This window comes from Cannabis sativa, chromosome 2, assembly GCF_029168945.1.
Source record: "Cannabis sativa cultivar Pink pepper isolate KNU-18-1 chromosome 2, ASM2916894v1, whole genome shotgun sequence".
In the NCBI taxonomy this organism is placed as follows: domain Eukaryota; kingdom Viridiplantae; phylum Streptophyta; class Magnoliopsida; order Rosales; family Cannabaceae; genus Cannabis; species Cannabis sativa.
The window spans coordinates 91,761,652-91,788,999 of NC_083602.1; the positions used below are offsets into that span (position 1 = coordinate 91,761,652).

Consider the following 27,348-nt stretch of genomic DNA (forward strand, 5'->3'; position numbering starts at 1 on the left):
TATCTGAGTTGGAAACAAGTGGTCTGCAAGATGTACAGTAGTAATAAAAAGATTGATGATGATCATAATTAATATATCATTACAATGTTGTTGAAAAAATGATTAATTTTTTTTTATATATATATAAAATAAATATGAATATATATAAAAATAGGTGCATGGATCAAAAATTAAAGAAAGCTTTTTTCTTTGTAAAATGGTATCATTCATCAGCTTTATTCCTTCTTCTCCTTCCTTGGGCTACAGTGTAATGGGGACCAACTCTCTATGTTTGTAAAAATTGTATTAATTTAAAAAAAATTAAAAAAAATAAAAATGTAAAAATATAAATATTGGGTCATGTTGTGTTCTTTGAGAGAGCTTTATTAGAAGAAGAGAAGAGAATAGTCTTAAAGAGAGGGCTGAAAAGTAAAAGCAGAGATATATATATTTACATATATAATATAAACCTTTTGCTTTTGATCTTCCACTTCATAAAAAAGCAAAAGGAAAATCCATGACCCTTCTCTACCACATGGAAAAGAGTGCTCTTGTATTTATATTATTTATTAAAATTTATTTTCCAAAAAGAAAAAAAAAAGAAGAAGAAGAAGAAAAAAAAAAACTTATGGCCCCCCTCTTACATGGGAAAGAGTGCTCTTGTTTATATTATGGATCAACTATTGCTATACAACTCCTTAACTTGCACTATGTTTGGTAAATAAAGAAATGTATGGAAAATAATGGAGAATGTTTGTTTGTTTGTTTGTTTGGTTGGAAAGAAAAGAAAATGAAAGAGAAAAATGAATGAAATGGATCATGAAATTTAAGAGTGTTTTGTAAAAATAGTTTTTATGAAATTTTTTATTACTAAAATAATATTATAAAAAAATTTATTAGTAAAATAATTTTGTATAGTCGCAGAAACGATTATAAATTACATTGTGTAATTATATAAATGACTATTATGATTTATGATTGAAAAACAATTACAGATTTTACAATTTGTGACTATATTATGGTCACGTAAAATAAATTAAGTGAGATTATTTTATAAATTTTAATATTTTATATTGTTTTTTTTTGAAAATAAATATTTTATATTGTTAGTTCAACAAATCTCATAAAATTCAAATATTGAAGTACTAAAAAGTTGTTTAATTTTTATGTGCAAGAACTGAAATTAAAATTTTACTATTTAAAAAATTTACTTTTAAAAAAAATTATTATGAATAATTAAAGAAAAGAGCAAAAGAAAAGTATAGAAAATAAAGAAAAATATATGTTTGTTTGGTTAGAAAGAAAAGATGATTGAAAGTAATAAAATATTGAATAATTTATTGAGGAGAGAAATTCAAAATTGAAGTAATTAAAAGTTTATTATGTATAAGAACGGGAATTAAAATCATTTTTTCTACTATTAATGTATATTTTTATTTTATTACATATAATTAAAAATTATTTGAATTGGATCTATTTTCTATCCCTTATTATTATTATTCTTTCTTTCTATTTTTTGCTTTTTCTTTGAATCAATGATAGTATTGGTAATTAAGACCAAATTTAGATTGAGATAAGTAGAGATAGTTGACCCCTTTTGATTTTTGTTTCTAAATAAAAATTATATGCATGTTTATAAATTTAGTTTATTCTATATAAATTTTACATTTTTAAAAAAAAAAAAAATATTTTCTCAATTTTGTCACTTGTAAATTTACATTTATTAAGTGCCATAAATGAATGTATGTATGGTGTCTCAATTTGTGTTATTGATGAGTCATTGTCTAGGGGCCTTGGCTAACTTTTTGATGGGCAAATTATTATGTGATCACTCAAAATGTTCATTATTATCATAGCTATTCCCATTCTTGTGTGAAATAGTACCATATGCTATATAGTCTTATGTTTATATATCTCTATATCTATATCTATATGTGTATGTATATATATATGTTTGTAGGTAAAGATCACAAGGGAACAACAACATCAATCTCAACATCACTTTTGTCTAAATCTTCCATTCCATGCCTACTCATCTTAAGACAAGTCATTTCCCACTTTATTAATATTATTAAGTTAATTATATTTATTATAATTACTTTGGAATATAATGACAATAATTAATAAGGTGGAATGGGATATTCAAATTATTTTTATTTCATTTTTTGTCAAACATAAAAAAATATATATTATAAATTTTGTACCATACTATATATAATTTAGTGATACTTGACATGATTGAGATGAACTTTGTATATATATTTATTTTTTTTAGTTTTTGTTTTTGTCAATGTAATATTATCTCATGATGTATACTACATGATATTATTCCAAACATATTTATGTTTAGTCAAAAGGGTATTTTTGATTGTGTCGGTGTATATATAAATAATATAAATAAATATATATGTATATATTGACTTTTTTTTTTTAATTATTTGGCTATAAATTTATATAACCATGTTATCCAAAAGAGAAGAGAATCATGTTCTTCTCTAATTAATGAGCTTTTCTATTTAAAAAAGATGATAAATTAAAATACACTTGTATGTATATATTGAAATATTCTTTTCTTTTTGTTTTAATTTAAATATATATATATTAAGCCGAAAGAATACACTTTTTTTAATCTCATCTCATCACTAATACTTTTTCATTAATAATAAATAATTAATTAAAAAGCAAAAAAAAAAAAAAAGTATTTGGCAATCAAAACCAAATGATGATCATTAAATACAAACAAGGATGAATTTTTCTTACCTTATTGGAATATGTGAGATGAGATCATTAAAGTAATTAAAGTAATTCTTCTCATGCATGAACAATTTTTGCCAATTCTTATTGTTTATTTTTTTATATATAATTTATATAGATAAATATATGTATATTAATTATAATATATATGATATGGAAACTTGGAAATATAAGGAACCACTTAGTTACAAGTACTAGAAGATAGAATTGGCAGTGTCACATCCAAATAAATGACACACTAAAAGTCTCTCATATCAAACAAAAACTCTCAACTCATAATCATCATGTACTATGCATACGCTTATGTTAGCAAATAGAGTAAGTATTTAAAATCTTAAATTTGTAGTATTATAAAATTCAATATTTAATTTTAAGGTCATACTAATTAATGTTTATAAAAATATAATTAATTTTTAATTTTATAAGTATAGATTTTGTTATTATTTTAAACATAACATATGTAAAACTCATATTCTAAATCAATGAATCTAGATAGAAACATGTAATATCAGTTATTTTCAAATATTCTTTTAATAAATTCAAAACGGAATCTATACTGACAAAATTAAAAGAAATTACAATTTTACAAATATTAAGTACTTATATCGCTAAACATAAATGTTAAATTTATGCCGTTTACAAACTTAAAACTTTAAATATTTATGTTGCTATTACTCTATTATTAATTATACATATATTGTGGGTATGTATACAATATACTCTCTTAAAGGGTTGTTTAGATAAAGTTTTTATTAATTTACATATTTATAGCAAAGTTTTTTAATTTAATTTTTTTTATAATCGTGTATGTTATAGTTATTTAAGACCATTTATAAATTTTTAGGGTGCGTTTGGAAAGCCACAATGTAATTGGATTTGTGTGTAATTGGAGGTAATTACACAATTTGACATGTTTGTCTGACCATGTTATTACACTGTAACTGTGTAATTGGAAGTAATTGAGGGGTTCCAATTACACTCTCCAATTCTCATGGCCTCCCAAGAGAATTGAATGTAATTACACTATGTAATTACTAAAAACTTTCCATATTAAACATTAGCTACTAAAAAATATTATTTTTTCATGTAATTACTAACTATTTTGCTAAACAAGATATGAAAAATTCATATGTAATTACCACCTCATATCCAAACATAGCATTTTAAAATATAGTGTAATTACTACACTGTGTAATTACCACCCTAGTAATTACCATACCTAGTAATTATATAGTTACTTCCAAACGCACCCTTAGAAAATTTTGAGTAGTTTACAATACCAAAAATCTAAATTATGACTGTTTTTTCTTACACGCGTGGTACGTAACTGTTTAAATAACTTTATTTTCGGTACTGTAAACTATTAAGAATTTTCTAAATAATTTATAAATAATCCTAAATAACTATATGCAATTATAAATAAAAATATAGACTAATTTTTTTTTTTCTAAATATCAAAACATCTACCAGCTGAAAACACTCTTTTTAGGGGATTAATTGCTCACACATAATATATAATAGGATGAATTTTGTTGTTTTCATAAAAAAAATAACAAGGGATATCTATTAATTACTAATTAACTATAACCGTTAGATCAACTCAATCATAATCTAACCGTTATGATAATAAATGAAATGCTTTTCTTCACAAGACAGAATCCAAGTATGCAAACAACTACATGATGAGTTTAGACATTTGCTTCTGCTATACAATGATTCTGCAATAGAACAAGAAATATTGTGTGTATATATATATATATTTATATATGTGTATATATAGTGTACTATATATAGCCTGCAACACAGTGAGACTTTTATTTGTGGGGTCTTTGCTTCATTCTTACAACTTAGCTAGAAATCAAAGTGTTGGGTTGTGCATGCACACACAACACACTCATTTAATTTTTAAATATATATATATATTTATATTAAAAATGAAAATGAAGTTATTATAATAATTAAGGTTTTGATTTATATAGTTGAAGTTTCAACTTCATTGAGAATTTTCTGTCCTTTTTTTTAATAAAATAAAAAAAAAAATTAGATTCAAAGTTGATAGATCTCATGAATCATTAATTGCTATTTGCTAATGCAATATGAGGTGGTTAATTAATTAATTAGTGATTTAATTAATTAAAGTATCTAACAAAAATAAAAGGCACAAAAACACTAACCCAACTCTTCAATAAAAAAAAACAGTCACAACATAATTTTTTGTTACTAAATGTGACTTTTAGTTATAACAAAAAGTTATTTGTGACTAAAACATAAAGTATTTAGATACAAATTGTTACTAATTTAGTTTTAGTCACAACAAATTAATATTGTGATTAAATCACAGTAAATTAATTGTGATTTTTGTGATTAATACTTTTAATCATGAACCTTTTAGTTATAATGTAGGAATAATAATTTATAATTAGTCACAATTTTTTTATTTTTAATTATAAATTTTGTTGTAATTAAAAATAATTTTTTTTATAGTGGTTGCATATATTTAGATCTTAATTATTACATTATTTCATGATATAATTAAAATTTAAGAACATATACAACTTTCTTTTGATGACATAATTATTAAAGCACAATAAGTACTATTCATATCATATAAGAAAAACTTCTTGTTCATTAGTACAATTATTTGATATATATGAGCCACTAAAAAGCAATAGAGAGAAAAGTAGGCTCCACTAATTAATTATATATATATATATATTAATTATTCATATGCAAGTAAGGCTTATACATATGAAAATCAAAATCAAAAAAAAAAGAAAAAAGTACTATATATTACTATTAATGGGTCCCATAGCAAATCAATGAGAGCTATGTAAGCAAGTTTGAAAGAACCAAAATAGAAGAAGAAGAACTAATTAATAAGACTATCTACATTTATATAATTATATATAAATATTTATAGATATATAGGAGACAACATAATTACTATAACCTATATGAAATGCATAATGGAATGTAAAAGAATTATTGTCCTTTTTGACTAGAGTGAGTAAAAAGAGAAGAGATAATTATTTATGAAAGCCAAGCATGAGCCTAGAAAACCTTATAGCTACAATTAATGACACATTGAAAACCTTTTTATTTATTTTTTTCCCAAAAAAAAAAAATCACACATATATTTATAAATAATTTGTGGTACAAATATTTAAATTTAACTCTCAGTTTAAATTTAATTTTAGTAATAATAATATTTAAGTTATACTTTTAAAAATTTTCATAAGTGCTAAGTGTTAAGAGAATGACCATATGGCAGTTCTTGATTAGTTTAAATTATTAAATTTTTATTTTATATTTAAAAATTAATTTAAATATACCAATAAAAAATTATACGTGAGTAATAATAATACTTAACGGTCAAATATCTACGAAAATTTTAAAAATATAATTTAAATATTATTAACATCAAAAATTAAATTTAATATTTATCTACAACTAAAAATTAAATTTAATTATTTATACCATAAAATATTATATATATACATGGTAGGCTGTCTTCTTTGCTTAATTACTTAAAAGAACAAAAAGAAGCATCTTTAGAAGGTGCAAAGCAATGGTCTTTATTCTTATGTAAGAAAGAAAATGATATGTTCAAGAAAAATTAAGAACAAGTTGCATGGGAAATTAAATAATAATAAATCACAAGTATTAATGTTAATTTTGTTGAGTCTCCAATAATAATAATAATAATAATAATAATAATAATAATAATAATAATAATAATATGTGTAAGAAGAAAGAAAGAAAGAACAATCTTAATCAAAATGTGTGCAAAAATAGGTCAAGAGTCTTACTTAGATTTTTTTTCACAGTAAAAAAGAAGAGTAAGCACACCTCCCTATATACCATTGTAATTTGTACTTGCCACTCAAAATCCCACAAACCAATATAAAGCTATATCATCAAAAATAAACTCTTACTATAATTATACACTACAAAAATTTTAACATTTCATCACAATACAATTTTAGACTCAAAATATATATTATCATAACTTTTATGTTATTATTAAAATTTCTATAGCTAAAAATATTAATTATAAAAATTACAGTTAATTTGTTATCATTAAATATATTTTTAACTGTAATTGAAATTAATTAGTGATAACTTATATTTAAATACTATTTTTGGTGACAAATAATAATTTTTGTTGTAATTAAATTAAAAGTGATATTTAATTAAAAAAAATCTATATTGTAAACGAGAAGTTATCACTAAAAAGTAATATTTTTAGTTGTAATATTTCATAGTTGTTTATGTATTTTTTTTTATCACTTTTGTAATGGTTAGATTAATGATTGAGTTAATCGGACGGATCATTTTAATCACTAAAAATCTTAAAAGATATTGAAATGAATTTATAGTATAAATGTATATTCTAAAATAAATTTTAACAATTTATTTTTTTTAAAGAAAAATTGCTACTACTTCAAGCAATGTGTTAGGTACACACACAACTTTTTGTAATTAATATTTTTTTTTTTCTAAAATAATAATAATAATAATAATAAAAATAAAGCATCTCTCTCGATCCCTATTGTTGCAGAAAAAAGGTTATTACATATATCTCTGTGCTAGCTCTGATATATATATAAATTTATATATTTATATATGGACCAAAACCTTTTGTGTTCATGCTTGATTTTAGCATGCAGAGGGAGAAAGTTGGTGTATATATATTTATATATATTTGCATTAATATATATATATATATATATATATATTCACAGCCTTAACCAAAATTGTCTTTGAATAAAAAGAAAACTTAAATCAAAGAGAGACCTTTTTTAATTTTTTTTTACTATATATTGTATTAATTGTTTTGTTTGTGTGGACATTTCAAATGAAATCAGTATTATTATTTATATTAATTATATATGCATGCAGAGGGAGAAAGTTGGTTTTTTTTATATCCAACCTTAACCAAAATTATCTTTGAATAAAAAGAAAACTTAATTAATTAAAGAACCTTTTTTAATATATTAATTAATTATTTTGTTTGTGTGGACATTTAATAGGATGAAACATTGAAACCTAGTAAATTTTCCATGCATGATAACCACTAATTAAGGTAGCTAGCTCTTCCCTTTAATTAATTAATTAATTGTAATATTATTCAGTGATTGATATTACCAAAAAAAAAACAATATATATATATGTATATAAATGTGTATAAAATATATTAAGTCTCAAAAGAAGCACTTCCATACAAACAATAAGACAAGTTATTTACGTATGTGATAGTCTCTTTAAAGATTTTGTCACATGCAACCAACATCAACAACACATTTTCTATTTTTTTTATATATATGAAATAAATATACATAATTTTATTTTTATATATAATGGTATACATGAAATATATTTGTCTTTTATTTTGATTTGTAATATTATTTAATATTATATATAATAATCCAACATATGGCTCATTAGATAGTGATATATATCTATAAATATATAATTTTATTTTTATTTTTATATGTATAATGGTAAGTAGTAGTGAATAAATATTTGTCTTTTATTTTGATTTGTAATATTTATTATATATAATAATCTAACATTTTGGCTCATTAGATAGTGTGACACTATATATATATATATATATATATATATATATATATATATATATAGCCATGGAAACCTACACTATCAACTGCAAGAAGATTTATCTTTTGACTTGAAATATTTGCTAGCTTTTTATATCATAATCAAAGATGTTTTTTTCAACTTTAAATTATTATAAATATCTTAATTAAAAAAATAGATTATGAGTTTACACTTATATTTACACGAACGGTAATGGGATATGGCATCATCATCATAATCATCATTAATTATGATATTTCATCATCAAAAAATGACAAAAATTAGTGTTTGCAATTTAGTCCTTGTAAAGGTTAATAATTATATCATAACTAAATATAGTACAATTTTCACACTATTTGCTTTCTAGAGCGCGCTACATTAAGGAGTGTAGTTTAAAATGAAATTAATCACCATTTAATTTAAATAAATGTTAAGAGTTGGATTAAAATCTGCTTAATTAGTACAATAACTCATAATGCAATATATAAGAGTAATTTGCGACGTATATACTTAAGTTTAATTAACTTTCTCAGTTTATAGATAAATAGTTAAGTTATATTTCTAGAATTTTCGTAGTTATCTGACCGTTAAGTGTCAAGTCTTTATCCATGTGTCATTTTTTTTATTAGTATATTTAAATTAAATTTTAAATATAAAATAAAATTTAATGACCTGAACCAATTAAAAACTGTCACGTATGAGTCTTAATGATCAGGTACTTAAAGTTATTTTAAGAGTAATTTACGAGATAAATACTTAAGTTTAACTCCTAACTGTAAATAATTAAATATTTAAGTCTAATTTTTGGCAGTAACGATATCTAAGTTATAATTTTAGAATTTTTATAAGTGTTTGACTGTTAAGTGTTAAGTTGCTACGTGGTAATCTGTGATTGGTCCTAATTCAAATATATCAATAAAAAAATAACGCGTGGATAATGATTTGACATTTAACGGTCAGACACCTACACAGTTCTAGAAATATAACATATGTATTATTACTGCCAAAAATTAAACTTAAGTATTTATTTTGAACTGAAAGTTAAACTTAAGTATTTATAGTGTAAATTACTTAATTTTTAAAAGTATAACTTAAATATTATTACCGTAAAATATTAAATTTAAATATTTATTTACAACTAAAAATTAAATTTAAATATTTATACTATAAATTATTTTATATATATATATAATAGAGCTTTGAAATTAGATTTTAAATAATAATAGTCCAAATTAAGAATATGTTTCATGTGAACTTGATTTGTACTTTTTTGAGATAAATGTAGAAAATCACATAAGTATTGTATATATAAGTACTTAGTACATATATAATAGAGTGAAAGATAAAGCTAAAGAATCTATATATGTATATAGTAGTGATGATGTAAGAAATGGAATATATTACGAAATAAAGAGAAGAGGAGGGCCATACATACATTATAATAGATATATTTATGGAAGAGGTCTAGGGCCACAAATATAATAATATATATGTATAAATAAAGATGGTTTGAATTGAAAAATTGAATAATAATAATAATAATAATAATAATAATAATAGTGTTATTAATATCCATTTGACATTATGAGATTGACTTTGCATATATAGTGTGTGGGGTTATTAGATTAGTCTGGCAATGGTGGAAATCCAAGTCATTTTCAAGTGGCTTTGTCCATACTCTGTCCTTTGGATCCATATTCATCATTGCATAAATTCTTATATATAATTAATTATGAAAAATTAATCCTAAAATTCACTAATATATTATATTATTATTAATATAATTAAATATTAAATTTTATTTATCTTAATTTAGTAATTATTATAAATAATCGCTACAAATTATCACTTTATTTTTCGTGTTAATTAGTACTACTAGTATATCTCATGCTAGTATAATTTTTTTTTATTATTTGATTGATTATTTTAAACTTTATTTTTTTTACTTCATATAACTTATTCTAAAAATAACAAAAGAAATGATAAAATATTTATAGTGACAAACATGTCAATTAAGGTTGTCGAATAAAGTTAAATGCATTTATAAACACAAATATGTATTAGAATATTTTCATAGAACAATCCAAATTTAATTACCAAGAAAATAATATATAATCAACAATATACATTATGATTTAGAATGACATAGTTTTAAAAAAACAAATCATGGAAATCTTTTAGTTATAGAGAACCACAACAATATATGTATCAACTATATACACATATCTCACTTCTTCATCACCACAAATACATATATAATCCATACTATTAGAAACATCAACAAAATATTTCCCATTACAACATACATTAGGTCTCAAATATATGCTTTTTTTAATAATGAGGAAATGATACTCTATACCCTTTTTTATTGTTCTCTTTTATTTTTACCCTATTTTTTAAAGTCTATCATTTTTACCTATTTTTTCAAAGATTATACCAATTTTGCCCTATCACTTCAAGATACTCTCCATGTGACTCTCTTATGCCAGGGTATTTTGGGTACAATACACATAAAAAGAGGTATGTTCCAAATAAATATAAAAATAGAGGTAAATTTGATTAATTGATTAATAAAAGTGTCATTTTTCAACTTACCCATTTTTTAATTGGGCCCAATTTTTTTTTAAAAAAAATGATATTTTCGAAAATTAATATAAAAATATGTGTATTTTATGAAGGAGTTTTTTTTAGCCCTGAATTTGGTAAACCCTAAGTACACGCCTAGCCTGTCTTAGCACACATTATGTAATTCGGTTTCTCTTAACACATTTTTTGAATAATAAATCTTACAACTATGAGGAAAAAAATTACATGAATAAGTTAAGGAATATCTCTTTTCTGTATCTACTAATCAAAAACACTTTTATATTATATTTCATTAAAATGTATCCATTTTGTGAGTGGATTGTCCAATATATCTTTACCTTCCACTTAAGTTTAGCATATAATTTACATTAACCTAAGAGTATAATGGTATAATGGGGACATCATCTATAAAAGTGAGTATATCTTAAAAATATAAAAATAAAGGTAAAAATTAAAATGAAAAAAATAAAGTATGTATACAATGTAATTTTCTCTGTCGTAAACTCAAGCACGACCCTAAGAATAGGCAAACTAAGCCTGTACCTAAGGCCCACCTAACCTTCAAAAAAAGAATTTCTTTTTAAAATTACATATTTGTTTTATTAATTTTAAAAATACTATATTTTTTTCTAAATAAAATTCTGTTTTTTTTTTCTATAGCTCACTAAAGTTCAGGGGCCGAGCTTACTTAGACTGATCCCTACTCAAAATTATTGACAAGCCTCGCTTGTGGCGGAAGAAAACCGCGGTAACAAGTTAATAAAAAGCATAAAACTACGTATTAGAACAATAAAACAACTCCCCCATAGATTAATCTTACTATACACACTATATTTCCTCAATCCATATTCCCTACATAATTCTTGAAATGATAAGTACTCAACACCCAATTCTAGTTGCTACCAACCTTATTGAGTTTCTCAATGACTTCTCCAACCTGTTATCAACACCATCTTCAGAATAAACACCAGATAAAGAATCTGCAATGTCTTTCAATCCCACAAGGCTCGAAGCCCCCGAAAATGTGAGCAAACCACGCGATAAGGGGGCGACAGTTTTAAGTGTTTCGGGCATTTTAACTCTCTTCCCATCAATAAAGCTACACAAATAGTATAAAGTAGCATTAGAAAAATCCTGTTTACTCTCCATAACACATAACTTCCCATTCAAGGCATCAATAGATTCATTCAGAACATTAACATCATCCATTATATTTGCTTAGATAACTTGTTCTGCTTCACCAATTTATCATCAATGTTTTGTCAAATTTGAAACAGCCTTAGACATGTTACTTCTTGTCACGTACATAAAATCCCACAATGAATCATCCACATTGCACATAGTACATACTTATATTGGGGTGAATTAGTCATTCAAAATATTCATTTAATGGAAGTGAAAATTAATGTCTTTCATAATCTCTTCATCAAATATTTTTTTACTCGTAATTAATTAAACAAAAGCTTTTATCATATTCCCCATAATAAAACATCAATATTTCATTTTTTTGACAGAAAAATAGTGACAATAATTTAGTTTCAAGATTAAGTTAACTTGGCATAAATAATCCTATTTCTTTTTGAGGTGCAAGGCATAAATTTTTCCCTTTTTTTTGGTTTGACCAAAGAAGACAAAATCTAGCTTCATTTATTATTTTACATTACAAAGATTACTCAATTACAATTAGTAGTTGCCCTCTTTGATTTTGTCAAAGAAAAATCTTACTTAAAACATTGGAAAACACAAAAATTGAGGTACCCAAAACCCAACCCAATTGATATTTAGTCAATCTTTGACTTTTTGTGTTTTAATTTGGAATTTTGGACACTTGGTGAAAATGTGGAACTCTGATCTGAAATTAACAAAAGAAGAAGAAGAAAGAAAGAAACTTGTGCTATACATGGAGAAAAAGACTAACTCAAAATTTACAAGCAAAATCCACACCAAAAGGTCAATTCCAAAAAAAAGGACCCCCCCCCCCCCCCCCCAACCCTAATAAAACCATCCTAATTCCCAACCAACCCTCATCAGCTTTAGTATTTTTCAGAGCGAAAATGCACCGAAAACCAAAAATGAAAAAATGGGTACAACAAATTCCACCGCGATACCACCACAGCCTGCAGCAACAGAAGAAAAGAAAGATCAATTTTTTTTGACATGGAAGTTATGGAACTAGAATATTTTGAAGATGGGGGGCAATGAAATGCACCGGTGTTTTTAAAAGTCTCCGAGGTTGGTAATGCAGGCAGCGACATCTCTGTGTAAACCAATTAAATTTAGATACGAACGAAAAATAGAGAATAATAAGAAAGAGATTAATGTTTTGAGAAGTTACCGGGTGCACAAAGGGAAATCGATGTCATTGAAGATGATGAAGGCCATGGTGCTGCAATATTGTCACTCAAGTCACATGTAAAGCTGAAGCCGGTTATATTGTCGAATATCACATCTGTAGGAAGGCTTCGAAGGAGACAACCTGTAATCGGATAAAAATTTAAACTTAAAACACTTAGCCATAGCGACAAGCATTCCCACAACTAACTAAAGCTCCAAACAATAACGGTAAAAGAGAGATAAACGACCAACATACCTTCTTGTCCATATGCTGCTCGAGTGGCCATAAAAGGAAAAAGAATTAAATCATCAGCTTAGGAAGGAAAAATGTAATGCAAAATATGAATGACAATAATATCATGCATAGAAAGCAACCTTGTATGCTAAAATCTTTCAAGTCAACATCACAAAGCTCGAAAATATCAGTCATCACCCCTCCTTTCCGCAACATGGATCCAAATACTGTTGCACAGATCATGGCTTGTCTATTTGTAATCAGCATTTGCTTTTGTATTCCAGCAATGTAAGCATTTAATGAGCTGCAGCAGGAAGGACTCGGGGCAGCTACATTGCGACATGCTTTGATAACTTCTGAAGGCTGCTTAAAATCCAAAGGGCAAACTGCACAAGTAATGACTATGGAATGAGAAGAAACATGAGTATGTATTGATAACTAAGTCAAAACATATGCCTTTCAATGCTACTTTTATGAACAAAATAAAATATCGATATAAAAAAATAGAGTTTTTGTAGTAACAGGCACTGTGCCAACATGACATGACCAAAAGTCTAGAATGTGATTATTTGATGAAATTTCTAGCATTATCCTGCAAATATAAATCTAATCTTTTAGACAAACCCGAAAACAAGTGCAATGCTTTGTTCGTACACAATACACATCTTCAAGATACTCCAACACTATACCTTTGTTAACTTTGCAGGATGATAATATTCGAAATGCAGCATTTGCTGTATCCATTGATAGTTTCCTTGAAATGTATGCATAAACCACTCCTTTACAATCACTAAGATAATCAAAATGAGCAAAACCCCCCGCTACATTCTTGTTCTCATTGATCGTCAACTGTTTTCCTGAAATCTGGAGTGCAGCTTCCATAATTGCAGGCTGACAAATCGGTCTGCAACACTCCTTAAGAGGATCCACACTACTGCAAGCCTCCAGTAATTTGCTTGTATTAACCGTTTTTTCAAATGTAAGAACATCATTTACCGGGCAAGACCCACCTGTGAGGTTTGATGGTTTTACCGAGCAAAGCGTGGGAATTGAACTGTTTGCCCCTCTGCTCGCCAAGATATTAATAATATCTTCGAAACAGTAATTAGCACTCGAGTTTTGTAACACCAACTTATCTGAGCTGAAGCTAGAGAAACCCTTGAAGACATGAACTAAACTATTAAGTTGGGGACAACATATTACATTTGCTACAAGTGCTGCCAAAGGTTGAGAACAATCAGATGCTGTTTTGTCCAAGATACTCGATATTGCAGAAAATTTTACAGGACATTTTCCAGTCAAGACAGGATTATATCTTGTTGGGAAGGTCGGGTACATTGGAGGTAAAGGTTCATCTGGACGTGGATTATGTGGAAGAACAGCTGGTGATATTTCAATTGGCTCGAAGAATCCACTAATAGGTTGTTTTGTTAGCTCTGATACGGAAGAAAAATTAGTTTGCTTAAGCAGTGGCTGCAATGCCACTACATCCTGAAAACCGGATATCCATATTAGAAATAATGATAATAACCAATGCGGCAATGAACCTGCAACCATAAAGAAATAAACTTTCGCTCAAATTCTCATGTTAAAGGAAGTAAAAAAAATTTACTACATAAGCAAAAGTACAAAAGGGTAAGAATAATGTAAGTAAACACGTATAGAAATTCCTGTTAGAAGATGGATAAATCATATACATTCGATACATGAAGCTTAAAGCTTAAAGCCAAAACCTTAGAATAACTATATTATACAAAAATGAAGTACCACTGATGTTCAACTAGATGGTGAGTAGTTAAACTTAGTAACTTGCCTTTAAAATAAATAACAGCTCGAAAACAGTCCATAACTCCGCTATCCTTCGGGTACCATTGATATATTTTACATAAGTGAGTCCCCCAGTAATTCCAGATACGCCCAAAAATAGTTCATAGCCATATGGTGGTGCCTGTGGCCCCTTCAAGCATTAGGCCAATGGTAACTATAACAAAAATATAACTCGAATTAATTACTAAAAAAGCAGATAAACTCTTAAAGCTTCATAAAATAAACATTTCATTCAGTACTACTCTGTTCAGACAAATTAAATTGTCACTTTTGAGAAAGATACAAACAAAAGCTTCACAATAATATTATGCATTTACTAGCCAAAAAAAGTAAGAAAAAGTCATGCGATTACTGGATAATTTAACCAGTTTCAGTGAGCCCAACCATGTTAATTGTTAATAAGCACAAGTAAAGTTCAACCCTACCTTTCTTATTTTGCTAGAATTTAATAATAAAAATACATGCTTTTACTCCAAAATCTCAAGAGCCAACCATTCATAAGGAGTCTTTAATTACCATAAAGCTTTTTTATGTTATCAAAAATCAAAGAAACAACAAACTAAACTACAGTACCTACTGTTAAGATAACTCCTGAAACCCTACCAACACTAGTTCATCAACTAAAATAACTAACAAAAATTCCCCAGATTCATCTTACTCCCTCTACAAATATATATATACACATAAATAAAACACAGCTCAAGCTGAACCTGAAGCTCAACCAACCCCAATACTTACATTATCCTTAAAAAAAGCTCAAAGACACAATTTTTCCTTACTTTCTCAGCTACCAAACAAGAATTACCATACTCATCGGAGTAAATAAAAATCAGTACAGAGAGAAAAAATGAGAGAGAAGTGACCTGAAGAGATTGAAGTCATCTGAGTGACAAAAGGGGTTTAGAATCGAATCCAATGAGTTGAAAAATCGAAACTTGGTATGAATTTTGAAGACGATCGGAAAAAGGGGGCAGATTTGGAAACCCTAAATCGGAGTTTGGTGAAAGAATTGGGGGAAGTTGTTGGAATCCGAGGCGGTGGAGTTGGACTTATTATTTTTTATTTTTATTTATTTTTATTTTAATTTAATTTTAATTATTATAATTATAATTACTAGAGAGAGAAAGAGAAAGAGAGAGAAAGTGGACGACAGTGGAGTTTTTTTCTTCTTTTCTAACTTTTTAAGTTTTAACCTTTTTTTTCAACTCGACCCGATTGACTCGGGTCTCTTTTTATTAATAAAGAAGCCCTTAAAGTTTGTAGATATTTGCAGTTTGGTACTTTACTGTTAAGTCCTTGAAGTTTGCGTATATTGTTAGTTTGGTCCTTGGACTAACTCCGTTATGTGGCCTGACAAAAAACGACGCCGTTAAATGCACTTCCTTTTTTATTATTATTTTTTTGAAAAGGTAACACTTGAAAAAGTGGTCTTGCTCGACCATAATAATAAGATAATATTTTTAATTAAAAATTAAAATAACTTACTTTATTTTTATTTTTATTTTATTAATTAAAAAAACTATAAATAAAAGATAAGTATGTTTTTTAATAATGGTAAATTAATTAAATTTTAACCTTTTGAGTTTTGATTACCTTTTCAAGTTATACAAACACACTAAAATAATTTTAATTTTTTTCCAAACAGTTTAATAAATAATATAATAAAATATCTCAGTGATTATATTGATTTGAGATACAATTTGATAAAGGTGCAGTGTTGTTATGATTTGATCAAGTTTTTATTACTAAATAAAAAAATTAATGAAAATTTGTTATTGTTTTTGAACAAAAGTATTTGAGTTTTATTGTTTTTAACTAAAATTTAATTTTTCATTTTAATCCAATGCCTTTTATCAAACATATAACCACACTTTTCATTACATACAAGAGATCTAAAGTTAGAATTTTCTAAAATTATAAGTGTCCAAGCGCCCACTTATATCATTAGTTTAAGAATAAGATTTTGCTCTCAATGGTGGCAAACCCAATAATAGATAAGTAGTATTCTTACATGTACACAAAATTAAAATTAAATTAATTATGTAGAATAAATAGGTGTTTACCCCTCATAAATAAATATATATAATTACATTTATATATTATATTGTTTTAATATTTTATTTTGTCCTCGAATAAAATTCTAAGTCCACTGCCAGTGACTCTCAAGTCGATTTAAGTCGAATTGTTCTAAGAAGGATGACCACCTATTCACCTTGATCGCATGTAAAATCAATAATTTTCCTCTTTCATGGCACAAGCACAACAATGTCCTCTCTTTCTAAAAAAACATTCGTTCATATCAAAAAGTTCTTACTTTGGAGGTTTATGACTAAAAAAAGAAAAATCTACACCTTTTTTTCATTAAAACCACTTGAGTACACCCACTAAGAAAAATTTTGAGGAAAAATAGTATCCAAAAAATATAATTAGAGTAGTTAGAACATAACATAATAATCGTCCAAAAAAATATTAACTTTGTTCTTTGTTGTTAGTTTTTTCATATTAAGTACTATTGTTATTGTTAGAAGCTTTATTTCATTGTTATGGTAAATAAATACCACTTGTTGCTAAATAGAAAAAAGATTACATGTGACCATACCATAAACAAGATTTAACATTTTCTATTTATTTTTTTTCTTTTCACTACATTAAAGTTTGAGCATATATGTGTATGATTGGGGTCACATAATGGCATAAGATAAGGACAGTGAGAGCCAGCCAAAGTACAAATGATAAAATGATATAATAGAATGAATGAATGAATAAAGGATGAGGACTTAGAAGTTAGGATGGATCATGATTTGGGTGGTGGACAAAATCCAACGTCGTATCAAGCACAAGCTTTGTCGAAAACAATGATGACTCACTCAAACATTTCTCACATATACACATTTCCATACATGTGAATGTCATACTCATGCCAAGGAATATCTATCACATACAGATAACACCAAAACATTCATTACAATTTTCTCCCCTTTACTAAATTGTGCTCCAAACTTTTCAAGCTGTTACAAACTTTGCCGATAAAAGTGTACTAAATTGTGCTCTAAATCCAAACCTTTCAAACCCTTGAAAACTTTCCCTGAACTTTCACATGTACTAAATTGTATCCTAAATCTTTCAAACCATTAAAAACTTCACTCGAACATTCACATATACTAAATTGTAAATTATACCCCAAACTTTTTAAACCTTTAAAAACTCTTTAAACTTTTACATATACTAAATTATATTTCGTACTTTTTAAACCCTTTAAAACTTCCCCATGTACTAATTTGTACCCTAAACCACTTCACATGTACTAAATTGTGTCCCGAAATTTTCAAACTCCCAAACTATTGGGAATTATGCCTCAAATATATCTTATACCAAATTTGCAGCCACTAATAATTTTGTATTTATTATATACACACAAAAATTAGTAAAACAATCCTTGATTATTATTATAATTATTTTTATAAGAGGGTACACGAAAACTAGTGTTCTTACTAATGCACAACTTGAAAGTGAAACATAGTTTATATATTAACTTAATATATAATACATCAAAGGGACAAAATTGAGGCTTGTATGTGAGCAAGGTAAAAAAATACAATCAAAAATGGAAGATCAAAGCAAAATTGCAATGTGAATAAAGTTAACTGTGAGCAGTAGACAAATCCCACTTACTACTTTCACCTATCTGAGTTTCTCTTAAGTTTCTTTGTTTGTTTCTCTTGTTCACGATATCTCTCACGTCTCTCCTCTCTCTGCCGCTTTCTTGCTATCTCGTCGTCTTTGGCTTTCTGAGTTTCGAGTTCTTTTCTTTTCTTGTCATCTTTGATCTTCCGCTTTTTCGTCTGCAGAATTCAAAAACACATAACAATCAAGATTTTCACAACTCAAATATTCAATCTGTAAATAATTTTATAAAAACTAATTATACCTTCTCGTGTCTGATAAGCCGAAGATGCTGAACCAGAGCATGAACTTTTCTCTCGTGAGGCTCCATGACAACAGCTCTTCTGTTCTCAAGAAGAGGTTTTCTTCGGCTGGGTATGTCCTTAGGCTTCGACGCAAATGGAAGAGCTGCTTGTAAAGACTTAGGTACCACCATGGGATTGAATTTTTTAACCTTCCTTTCAATTGGCTGTTGAGAAAGAAAAAAAAATAATTACATAATTAAGAAAACTCAGTGGCGAAACAGAACAAGAAAAAGAATACCAAAACGAGATTGAGTTACCTTATAGAGTGAATCCTTGTTAACAGGGATAGGAAGATTGTGTTCTCTCCTCAATTCAGCTAGAGTTTTCATTCCTTGCCAGGTTTGTTGACGAGGTTGCAAAGATGTTGTCAACGGGTTGAAAAATTGAGGAACATCAACTCGGGTCCAAGCTCGTAAAAAGACAATGTCGCTCATTTTAATCTTATCTTCAAAAGTGCACCTAACGATTCCTTCCTTTACTTGTCCTCCCATCTTCTTGGGATGGTTACCGATTTCTTCCTTTGCAGCCTGGTCGGGTTAAAACAAATAAAAATTAATTAACATTTCATATAAACGAAAATTAAACTTGTTCGTTAATATATGATAACCACCAAGATATTGACTTTGCACTCAGCAGGAGGCATACCTTCTTCACTTGCCCTCTAATCTTAGAGACTGTAGTGACAGCAGCACCTTCGAATCGAGCTATTTCATGATCCGAAGTAAACATGTCCTTTATAAATGCTGTCTTCTTGAAGATCTTACAGGGATACCCAACTAGCTTCAGCTTCTTCACTATCTTGGTTTCATGTTTGGACTCAAGAATAACTGCAGTCGCTGTAATCCTAAACGTTGCCTGAACAACCAAATAAAACAAAATATAAGATAATCGGAACCACTTAGAGCATAATACTTCTCATCCTAATTCTGACAATCTTTTGAGAGACAAAACCTCCAACCAATTAATCGTGACATGAACACAAAACAACAACCTTATGTTATGAACTAGATCATATCCTCATTTGAGTTGATAAGCACTAAAGAGCATATGCGTACCTGGTTGTTAGATAAATTTTGAAAAGCAACCACTCCGGTGTTAGGAGGGGCAAGAGGGCCCCAAAACATTGCAAGGCAATGCATGTGTTCAGGAGTATACTTAAGCATTCGATGCCTTTCGTTGGCATCTTCAATAGCATAAACAGGCATGGTTTGGTATCGCCTCCACCCTACAGAAACAATAATAGGATCTCTTGTTTTGAGTACTTTCTTGTGCCACCTGTGTCGCTTTAGCCTCGCCTGTGAAGAATGACAATATATCATAAAGATTCCTTGCATTTGTTAACACGAAGAGAAAAAAAATCATCAAAAGCTCATGTGTTCTTGAAAATTCTTAGTAAAACCTATTCAAGCTTCTAATAAGTATGTCAATTTGGTCCTAAGATGGAACCTATCAGCCACAATTTATAAAATAAGCTCAATCAATACTTTCTAATAATTATACAAAAGCACTCATTTCATTCTTGTTCAGTTGATCACAAAACTTTTTCACGAACATGGATGATTCAGTTTTAATAATTATACAAATGACATGTAAATTATTAACTAGGGAGAGTATACAAGATTACTAATTTATATTTGAGTTGTTTGACGATTTAAAGAAGCAACGATTTTCTCTAGCCAACAGGCCAAAGTGTCTACGAAACTTCTTATAAGCAAAAACCAACACCTCTAAATATAGTTAGAGAGAAACCAAACAAAATAAGAATGGTATGGAACAAATGCAGGTAAAAAAAAACCTCTTATGTCTCAACAAACCTGGTAGTGAGAAATGATAATAGGCAAATTATACAACATCGAGAAGAAAATAAGCACAGCAAAGAAAGAGAATAACTTTTTGTAATGTAAGTCAACCTGCATATATCCGACGCTTTCTTCCCCGAGACCAATTCCACCAACCAAAATAGGTTGGCAGGGATCAAAATGATCAACCATCTCAACAGGGACACCATGAATCTCCAACCTGACGTAAGTCCCAGTTCGAAATCCTTCTATCTCCAATCTGGTATCATTGTCAAGTTCATTAAGTTCAGCCATGTTCATTTGCTTCTGAATTTCAATCTCCTCCTTCAACTGGAAAACATGCATCAGCTAAGAAGTTAGTGCCCTCCTACAGTTTACATTGCAGATAAACTTACTAGGATTATGTCAGAGAGTTTACCTTGTCAAAATATCCAATTTCTTTAGGCTGATCTCTAAGAACCTTGGCTCCATGTTTACCATCTAATTCTTCTTCTGATAATTCAGCTTCTTCAAAAGTACATCGAAGTTAAGGTCACAGAAATTTCACACAGGTTCTAATACCTAAGAGAGTGAAAATAATGGCATAGGGAAGTTCTGAGGTTTGATTCCCATGCTAGTATTTCCTTGCTCCCAAATACTATAGGGTGATGACTCAATATAGAAACTATAACGAGCCTACAAATAACAGATAACTAAAAGAATAATTTTCAAAACCCTTTGTCTAATAAATTTCTAAGTTATATTTTGGAAGGCAATGAGTGGATAGATAATGTAAAAACTATAAGTATATTGCTTAAAAAAGGATATTGAGCATCGAACTTTGCACGAAGTGCAAGCTTTTTTAACCTCCGCTCTTCATTTGCTAACTCATCTTCCTTGTGATCAGTGCCTTTGCCAACTTGATCTGCATGACTCCCGCCATGCTTCTCTCCAGTTTCTAAATCTTCGAAGTCACCATACACATCATCATCTTCAATGTTGTCTTCTGATGTCTTATTTCTTTGAGCAGCTTTCGACCAGTCACCAGTAACAAAGCGATCACGAATACTTGCAATAAGCTTGTCGTCCTCTTTCCAGTCCTTGAGACTAGAACGATTTCTGAATTTGGAACAGTCCTCGGGATTCAGATTCTCACCATCAACTCCATCACTTGTTTTCTTCTAAAGAATAAAGAGAAACGCGAAAGCAAAGAAAAAAAGTAAAAAAGCATGTTGTTTGGTGTTATAAAGGAAAACAAATGCAAGAATTGCATGTTAAAACGTCAGGGAAAGAACCATCAAGAAGACTTCACAAAAAAAACTGTGCAGTACAAACCTTGCTCCATTCACCTTTTGGCTTAAAGAACTCATCTCCATCACTTTCCTCACCACTCTCTTCTTCATTAATTGATGTAGTCTTCCCATATACAAGTTCCATAAGGCTAGTAGTTTGTCTCGAGTTAGTTCTTTCTATTATAGACTCTTTCCATCTCGAAATATTTCCCATGCCCTCTGAAATCAGGACCAAAATATTGCAGAAAGTGATAATATATTAAGCAGCCTGACTTACAATTTACTAACTTCAATAAACAAAAACAGCATACTAATCGACCATTTTCCATCAAGTTAATGATCATGTAAAAATTTACACACTTTTGATAATGAGTAGCACTGCTATATGAAAAATAAGAACACTAGTGTATTATAAATTCAAAAGAAACGTTGAAATGTACCCTCTGCTTCATCAATCTCTTCATCATCACCAGAGGCATCTGAACCAGAAGCTGCTTCATTTTCTGAATCACTACCACCAACATCATCCTCATCTTCATCCTCATCATCATCCTCATCATCTAAATCCTACAACGACACAAATGTAGAGAACCTTAGTATAAAATGAAGAACATTTTTCTAATTTAAATGACATAACCATTTATAATTCATATCAATCAATATATCAATCAAATCAACATAATAACATCATTAACCTCATCAAAACATACATAACCATAAAATTGTTTATGCAACATTCTTATTTCAAGGCCTCATTCCCATCTGTAGGAATCACAAGAAAGGGCAAATCCCTTAATGATACACCAAATCCGGCTTTTTAACAAGTACTTGTGTTATTAAATTGGACATTCTTCAATTCATATTTTCAATTAGCAAAGCTATAAATAAGTTCACCAAATTCACCTTCCCATTATCATCAGCAATGTCTTCTCCAAAAACAGCTTTTCTCCTTAGCCTTCCTCCATGAAATTCAACATGTTCCTTCACTTGCTCGTTTTGCTCAGTTTGTTGCTCTGAAACATCATCATCGTTATCTTCATCTGAAACCTCTGCTTCACTATCCATCACTGCATCTCCTTCAGTAGCTTCAGCTTGATCTAACTTTTCATTATCTTCTCGTGATTCTGATTCAGGCTTCCGACCAAAAAGTGAAATGAAGCTCTTCTCTAACTTTTCATCAACTGAATATTTTGCCTTTTGAAGAGATTTTACCAAAGCCACACCCACCTCATCTTCCTTTTCTGTTAATATGTCAAGTCAAATGCTTAGTAATTACAATTTTTAGTACTTGCAACAATGAAGGAAAATTTTCTATCAGTCTTTAAACAAGTCACCTTCTTTTGTTGCTTCCCCATTTTCTTTATTTTCCTCTTCTTGATCAACTGTGGAGTATTGGAGAAAATGACGGTTTATATTAACATATACCGCATCTTTGTCGTAGACTAAATCTCCAAGTCCAGACATAGGAGCATAAAATAATTTTTCCTTGTCACGTAAACCCTTCTTTTTTGCAGCTGATGGCAAAGGACAAGGGTCGGGCAAGTTAGAAACACTAGCAGCATAATCACCAACGCCAGCAATATGAACCTGTCTCGAGAAAACATGGCAATAATTTGTTCATATTTCTTTTGTGAGAGAGAAAAAAATCAACTTCTGATTCTCAATGACAAGACAAAACAAATAATAAATATACATAGAACAATAAAGATAAACTTTGCAACAGAAGTGACAAAAATTTTAAAGTAACCCCACCAAGAGAATATAAAACAATTAGAACGAATAGAAGAGTTTTCACCAAATCAAATTGAAGTAACAATGACAGACTTTTAAGTATATACATACCTTAGTTCCCTTTTTAAAGTTACAGCCACGCAAGTAACCATAAAGTATGACGTTCCTGTCACATTTTCTATTCTGATGCACTTCGTTAGGATGTGTGGCATCTTCAAAACGATCTACCAAAACATAAGGATGAGAAGCTCGCCAAGACAAAGGATGGAACTTTGTAACAGATATAAACCGTGCAAGATTATGTACTTCACGTTTAAGATACCTACTCATCAAAAGAGAAAATGTTAATTACAAAACGTGTAAAGAATAAGGATGCTAAATAGGCTTTATTGGTTTGCATAAACATGAATGGTCCTTGGCAACAAAATGGTCAGGTGATACTTACTTATCGTGAATTAGACCAGATAAATAAAACAATTTAGCCCCATCGTATATTTCAGTCCAGAATCGATGTTTAAGCTGCTGCTTTGTCTTCCTCAACTTCTTTGCATCGTTGAACTTATCAAGGTGAGTAAGAACTCCCATGACCTTTGGAAAGCCATGGACTTGTAATATATTGAGAAATTCAAATGTTTCCTACATAAAACCAATGTAAAATCATTAGCATATGACCAACTAAATTGACCAATCAGCATCAAGGAAACTAATAAATAAGTCCATATGCAAAAATCAGATAAATAAATCCAAGACGGTTCGCAAGCAAAAGATGCAAGCATATAATGGCCTAGGTTGGCTTAATTTTTACTTTTGCTAATTGCTTAAAGTATAAAATAAGTAAAACTTTGGCTTAACTTTTTTTCAGCTTGGGTAACTATTATATAAAGATCAATTTTTAGTGAAAAGCTCTTTTCAAAAAGTTTGGATATCTTAAAAGATAGCTTCTCAAAAATCCATTTGGGAGAAGCAACTTTTATGTTTTATCCAAACACTCCTTTTTTTTAATCCTTAAAGCTAAAAAGAGCTTAAAATCAATCAATTAGAAACGAAAAAAATAGCAAAACAATTACAAATAATTCGACTCACCATTTCGAAACCATAACTTCCATCTATAAGAAGCAATGCCAAATCCGCAAACTTGGCAGCATCAATCATGCCATTGATATCATTAGGGCACTCCACAAACTGTACCCGCCTATTCTTACCTAACGAATTCAAATAAAATTAATCAGCTCAAATCTTTGCTTAGCATCAAGAATAATTTCAATATAGATAGATACAAACCTGAAACAACAGTAATTGGTCCCTGAACCGATGGCAGATTATGTTTAGTATAATGCTTCACTAATGATTTTATCAAAAGAGACTTCCCAACCTACAAATTCCACAACCAATAAATAAAAATGCACACCAATAGCAAAATAACCGTGTTTGTGCAACCAAGAGCTGAACTCAATGGCTTTTTATGAAAAACAGACAAATTAAACCAATGTGATCAGCCGAACTCAATGGCCTTTTATGAAAAACACCAAGAGCTGTCTTAATCATTCAACTTAAAATAAAACTAATCTTCTTTCGTATTTGTATTCGTAAACTCATTTAACTACTTCTCTAGCTTAAGGAAAGATATATATAAGCATATCACAAAATTTATCAAGGCAAATCATGTCATAGTCTTATCTTTTATAAATAGCATCAAATAGAGTATATATATATATATATGCTATCAATTCCAAGAACTATAACACAGATGACAGAACATACACACACATATATACATATCAAATAAAGCATTTTGCTAATTTAACATTTTAAAGTTGTTAGTTTGGCAAATTCTCTCAAAACCCAATAATAAAATTCAAATACCTTAGGAGGTCCCTGAACGAGAATAACAAAAGGAGGCGGTTCACCATAGCTCCGATCAATAGTAGGAACATGAAGTCTACGCTGCTCTTTCTCAACAGTACGCGATTGCAATCGCTTCGCTTTCACCGATGAATTGAAAGTAAATGCCTAAACAGGATAATACATATATATATATTCAAATTAACCCCAAAATACAAAATAACAGTGTTGAATCGAAGTAAAAAGAGAATCATAGAAGATAACCTTAGGATTTTGCTTCCTATCGTTTTCAGAAACCTCGCCTTTCTTCTTCCCGGACTTTCCGCCTTTCTTCTTCTTTGCCGAAGCACCAGCCTGACTAGTCCTGTGAGACTTGTGAGACTGGTCCGTGGCTCCAGCATCGATCGCCATTGTTGGCGTAGAAAGTGGAAACCCTAAAACTGAGAGATAAAGTTTGTGTCTTTGGTGGAAGAGTTTGTCTCAGGTGAGAGTTTTTGGGGTTTAGGGTTTTTGGAGACGAAGCTGCTTAATTAAACTTTGCTATTTTGCAATTAAGGTCTCTTAATTATATTATTTTGTAAAAGTGGCTTTTATAAAATAAAAAATGACAATGAAGGTACTTAATTTATTATTAATATTTTTTTAAAAAAATAATAAAAAATTTAAACTTTCATTAATGAGATAAATCGTCCATTTCATTAGATATTTAATTTGGAGTTGATTACAATGAAAGTAATTAATTTATTATTGTTTAAATTTTTTAAGGCAATTTTGTCTAATATGTTTCATACAAATAACATTGCGGTTTATAATTTGGCTAAATATGATCTTAGGCTATATAATGAGTCATGTTAGTTCGAAGAGGTTCTTGTGCTAATTGTTGAAGTATTCTCGCGAATATCTTAATGTGATTTAGATCACGTTATTAAAAAAAATTAAGAGCTCAATTTTCACTAAACATACAATTGGCATGAAAATAAGCAACTCGAACAATTATTGTTCGATAATGAGCAGCATTGTTACAGTGTTTTAGAAATTATAACGAAATATTTAATTTTGTTATAACGTTTTTACAATCTTAAATAAAATTATTCTTGTTTTTTCGAAAGAGCCAATTAAATTCACATAAGCTATGAAAACTCATCCCAACTAAATGTTTTAAGTCTTTGCAAAATCATATGTTTCATCCATCTACCTATAAATTTCATTAGGAAGAAGGAAAATTACTCATTACAGAGTTTGGTAAAGCTTTGTGCAATAATTTTGATAAAAATAAAAATTTATTTTCTCGCATGAGACAATAATTTACTCTAGTACCTTAAATTACTTTCCTTAATTCCTTTTTAAGAACCTTAATATAGTTGTTCTATTTCACTCTATTATACTAGGTAAACCAAAGTAAGAACTTTATGGGAATCCAC

At 28.6% G+C, this 27,348-nt stretch overlaps 2 protein-coding genes across 3 annotated transcripts; both read right to left on the bottom strand.

Annotated features, from left to right (window-relative positions):
• Window positions 1–12,756: 12,756 nt before the first annotated feature.
• On the bottom strand, window positions 12,757–16,480 carry LOC115719541 (uncharacterized GPI-anchored protein At1g61900). Its single transcript, XM_030648624.2, has 8 exons — window positions 16,180–16,480; window positions 15,303–15,470; window positions 14,179–15,036; window positions 13,630–13,875; window positions 13,511–13,525; window positions 13,256–13,396; window positions 13,130–13,177; window positions 12,757–13,037 (listed from the first exon to the last, which is right to left on the bottom strand). The coding sequence occupies exons 2-8, from the start codon at window positions 15,334–15,336 to the stop codon at window positions 12,964–12,966; spliced, it is 1,416 nt and encodes a 471-aa protein (XP_030504484.2). The 5' UTR covers window positions 15,337–15,470; window positions 16,180–16,480; the 3' UTR covers window positions 12,757–12,963.
• A 2,257-nt stretch (window positions 16,481–18,737) lies between these two features.
• LOC115721168 (ribosome biogenesis protein bms1) lies at window positions 18,738–26,437 on the bottom strand. Of its 2 annotated transcripts, none has more exons than XM_030650422.2 (18): window positions 26,192–26,437; window positions 25,949–26,095; window positions 25,367–25,457; window positions 25,169–25,287; window positions 24,531–24,721; window positions 24,197–24,407; window positions 23,689–23,941; window positions 23,258–23,595; window positions 22,795–22,921; window positions 22,398–22,573; window positions 21,891–22,240; window positions 21,502–21,598; window positions 21,195–21,413; window positions 20,340–20,579; window positions 19,930–20,139; window positions 19,542–19,811; window positions 19,245–19,448; window positions 18,738–19,158 (listed from the first exon to the last, which is right to left on the bottom strand). In XM_030650422.2, exons 1-18 carry the CDS (start codon window positions 26,336–26,338, stop codon window positions 18,994–18,996), a joined length of 3,555 nt encoding a protein of 1,184 aa, XP_030506282.2. In that variant the 5' UTR covers window positions 26,339–26,437; the 3' UTR covers window positions 18,738–18,993. The 2 variants fall into 2 exon arrangements, with proteins under 2 accessions (XP_030506282.2, XP_030506281.2); XM_030650421.2 differs by having other exon boundaries at window positions 21,891–22,243; window positions 26,192–26,436.
• Window positions 26,438–27,348: the final 911 nt, after the last annotated feature.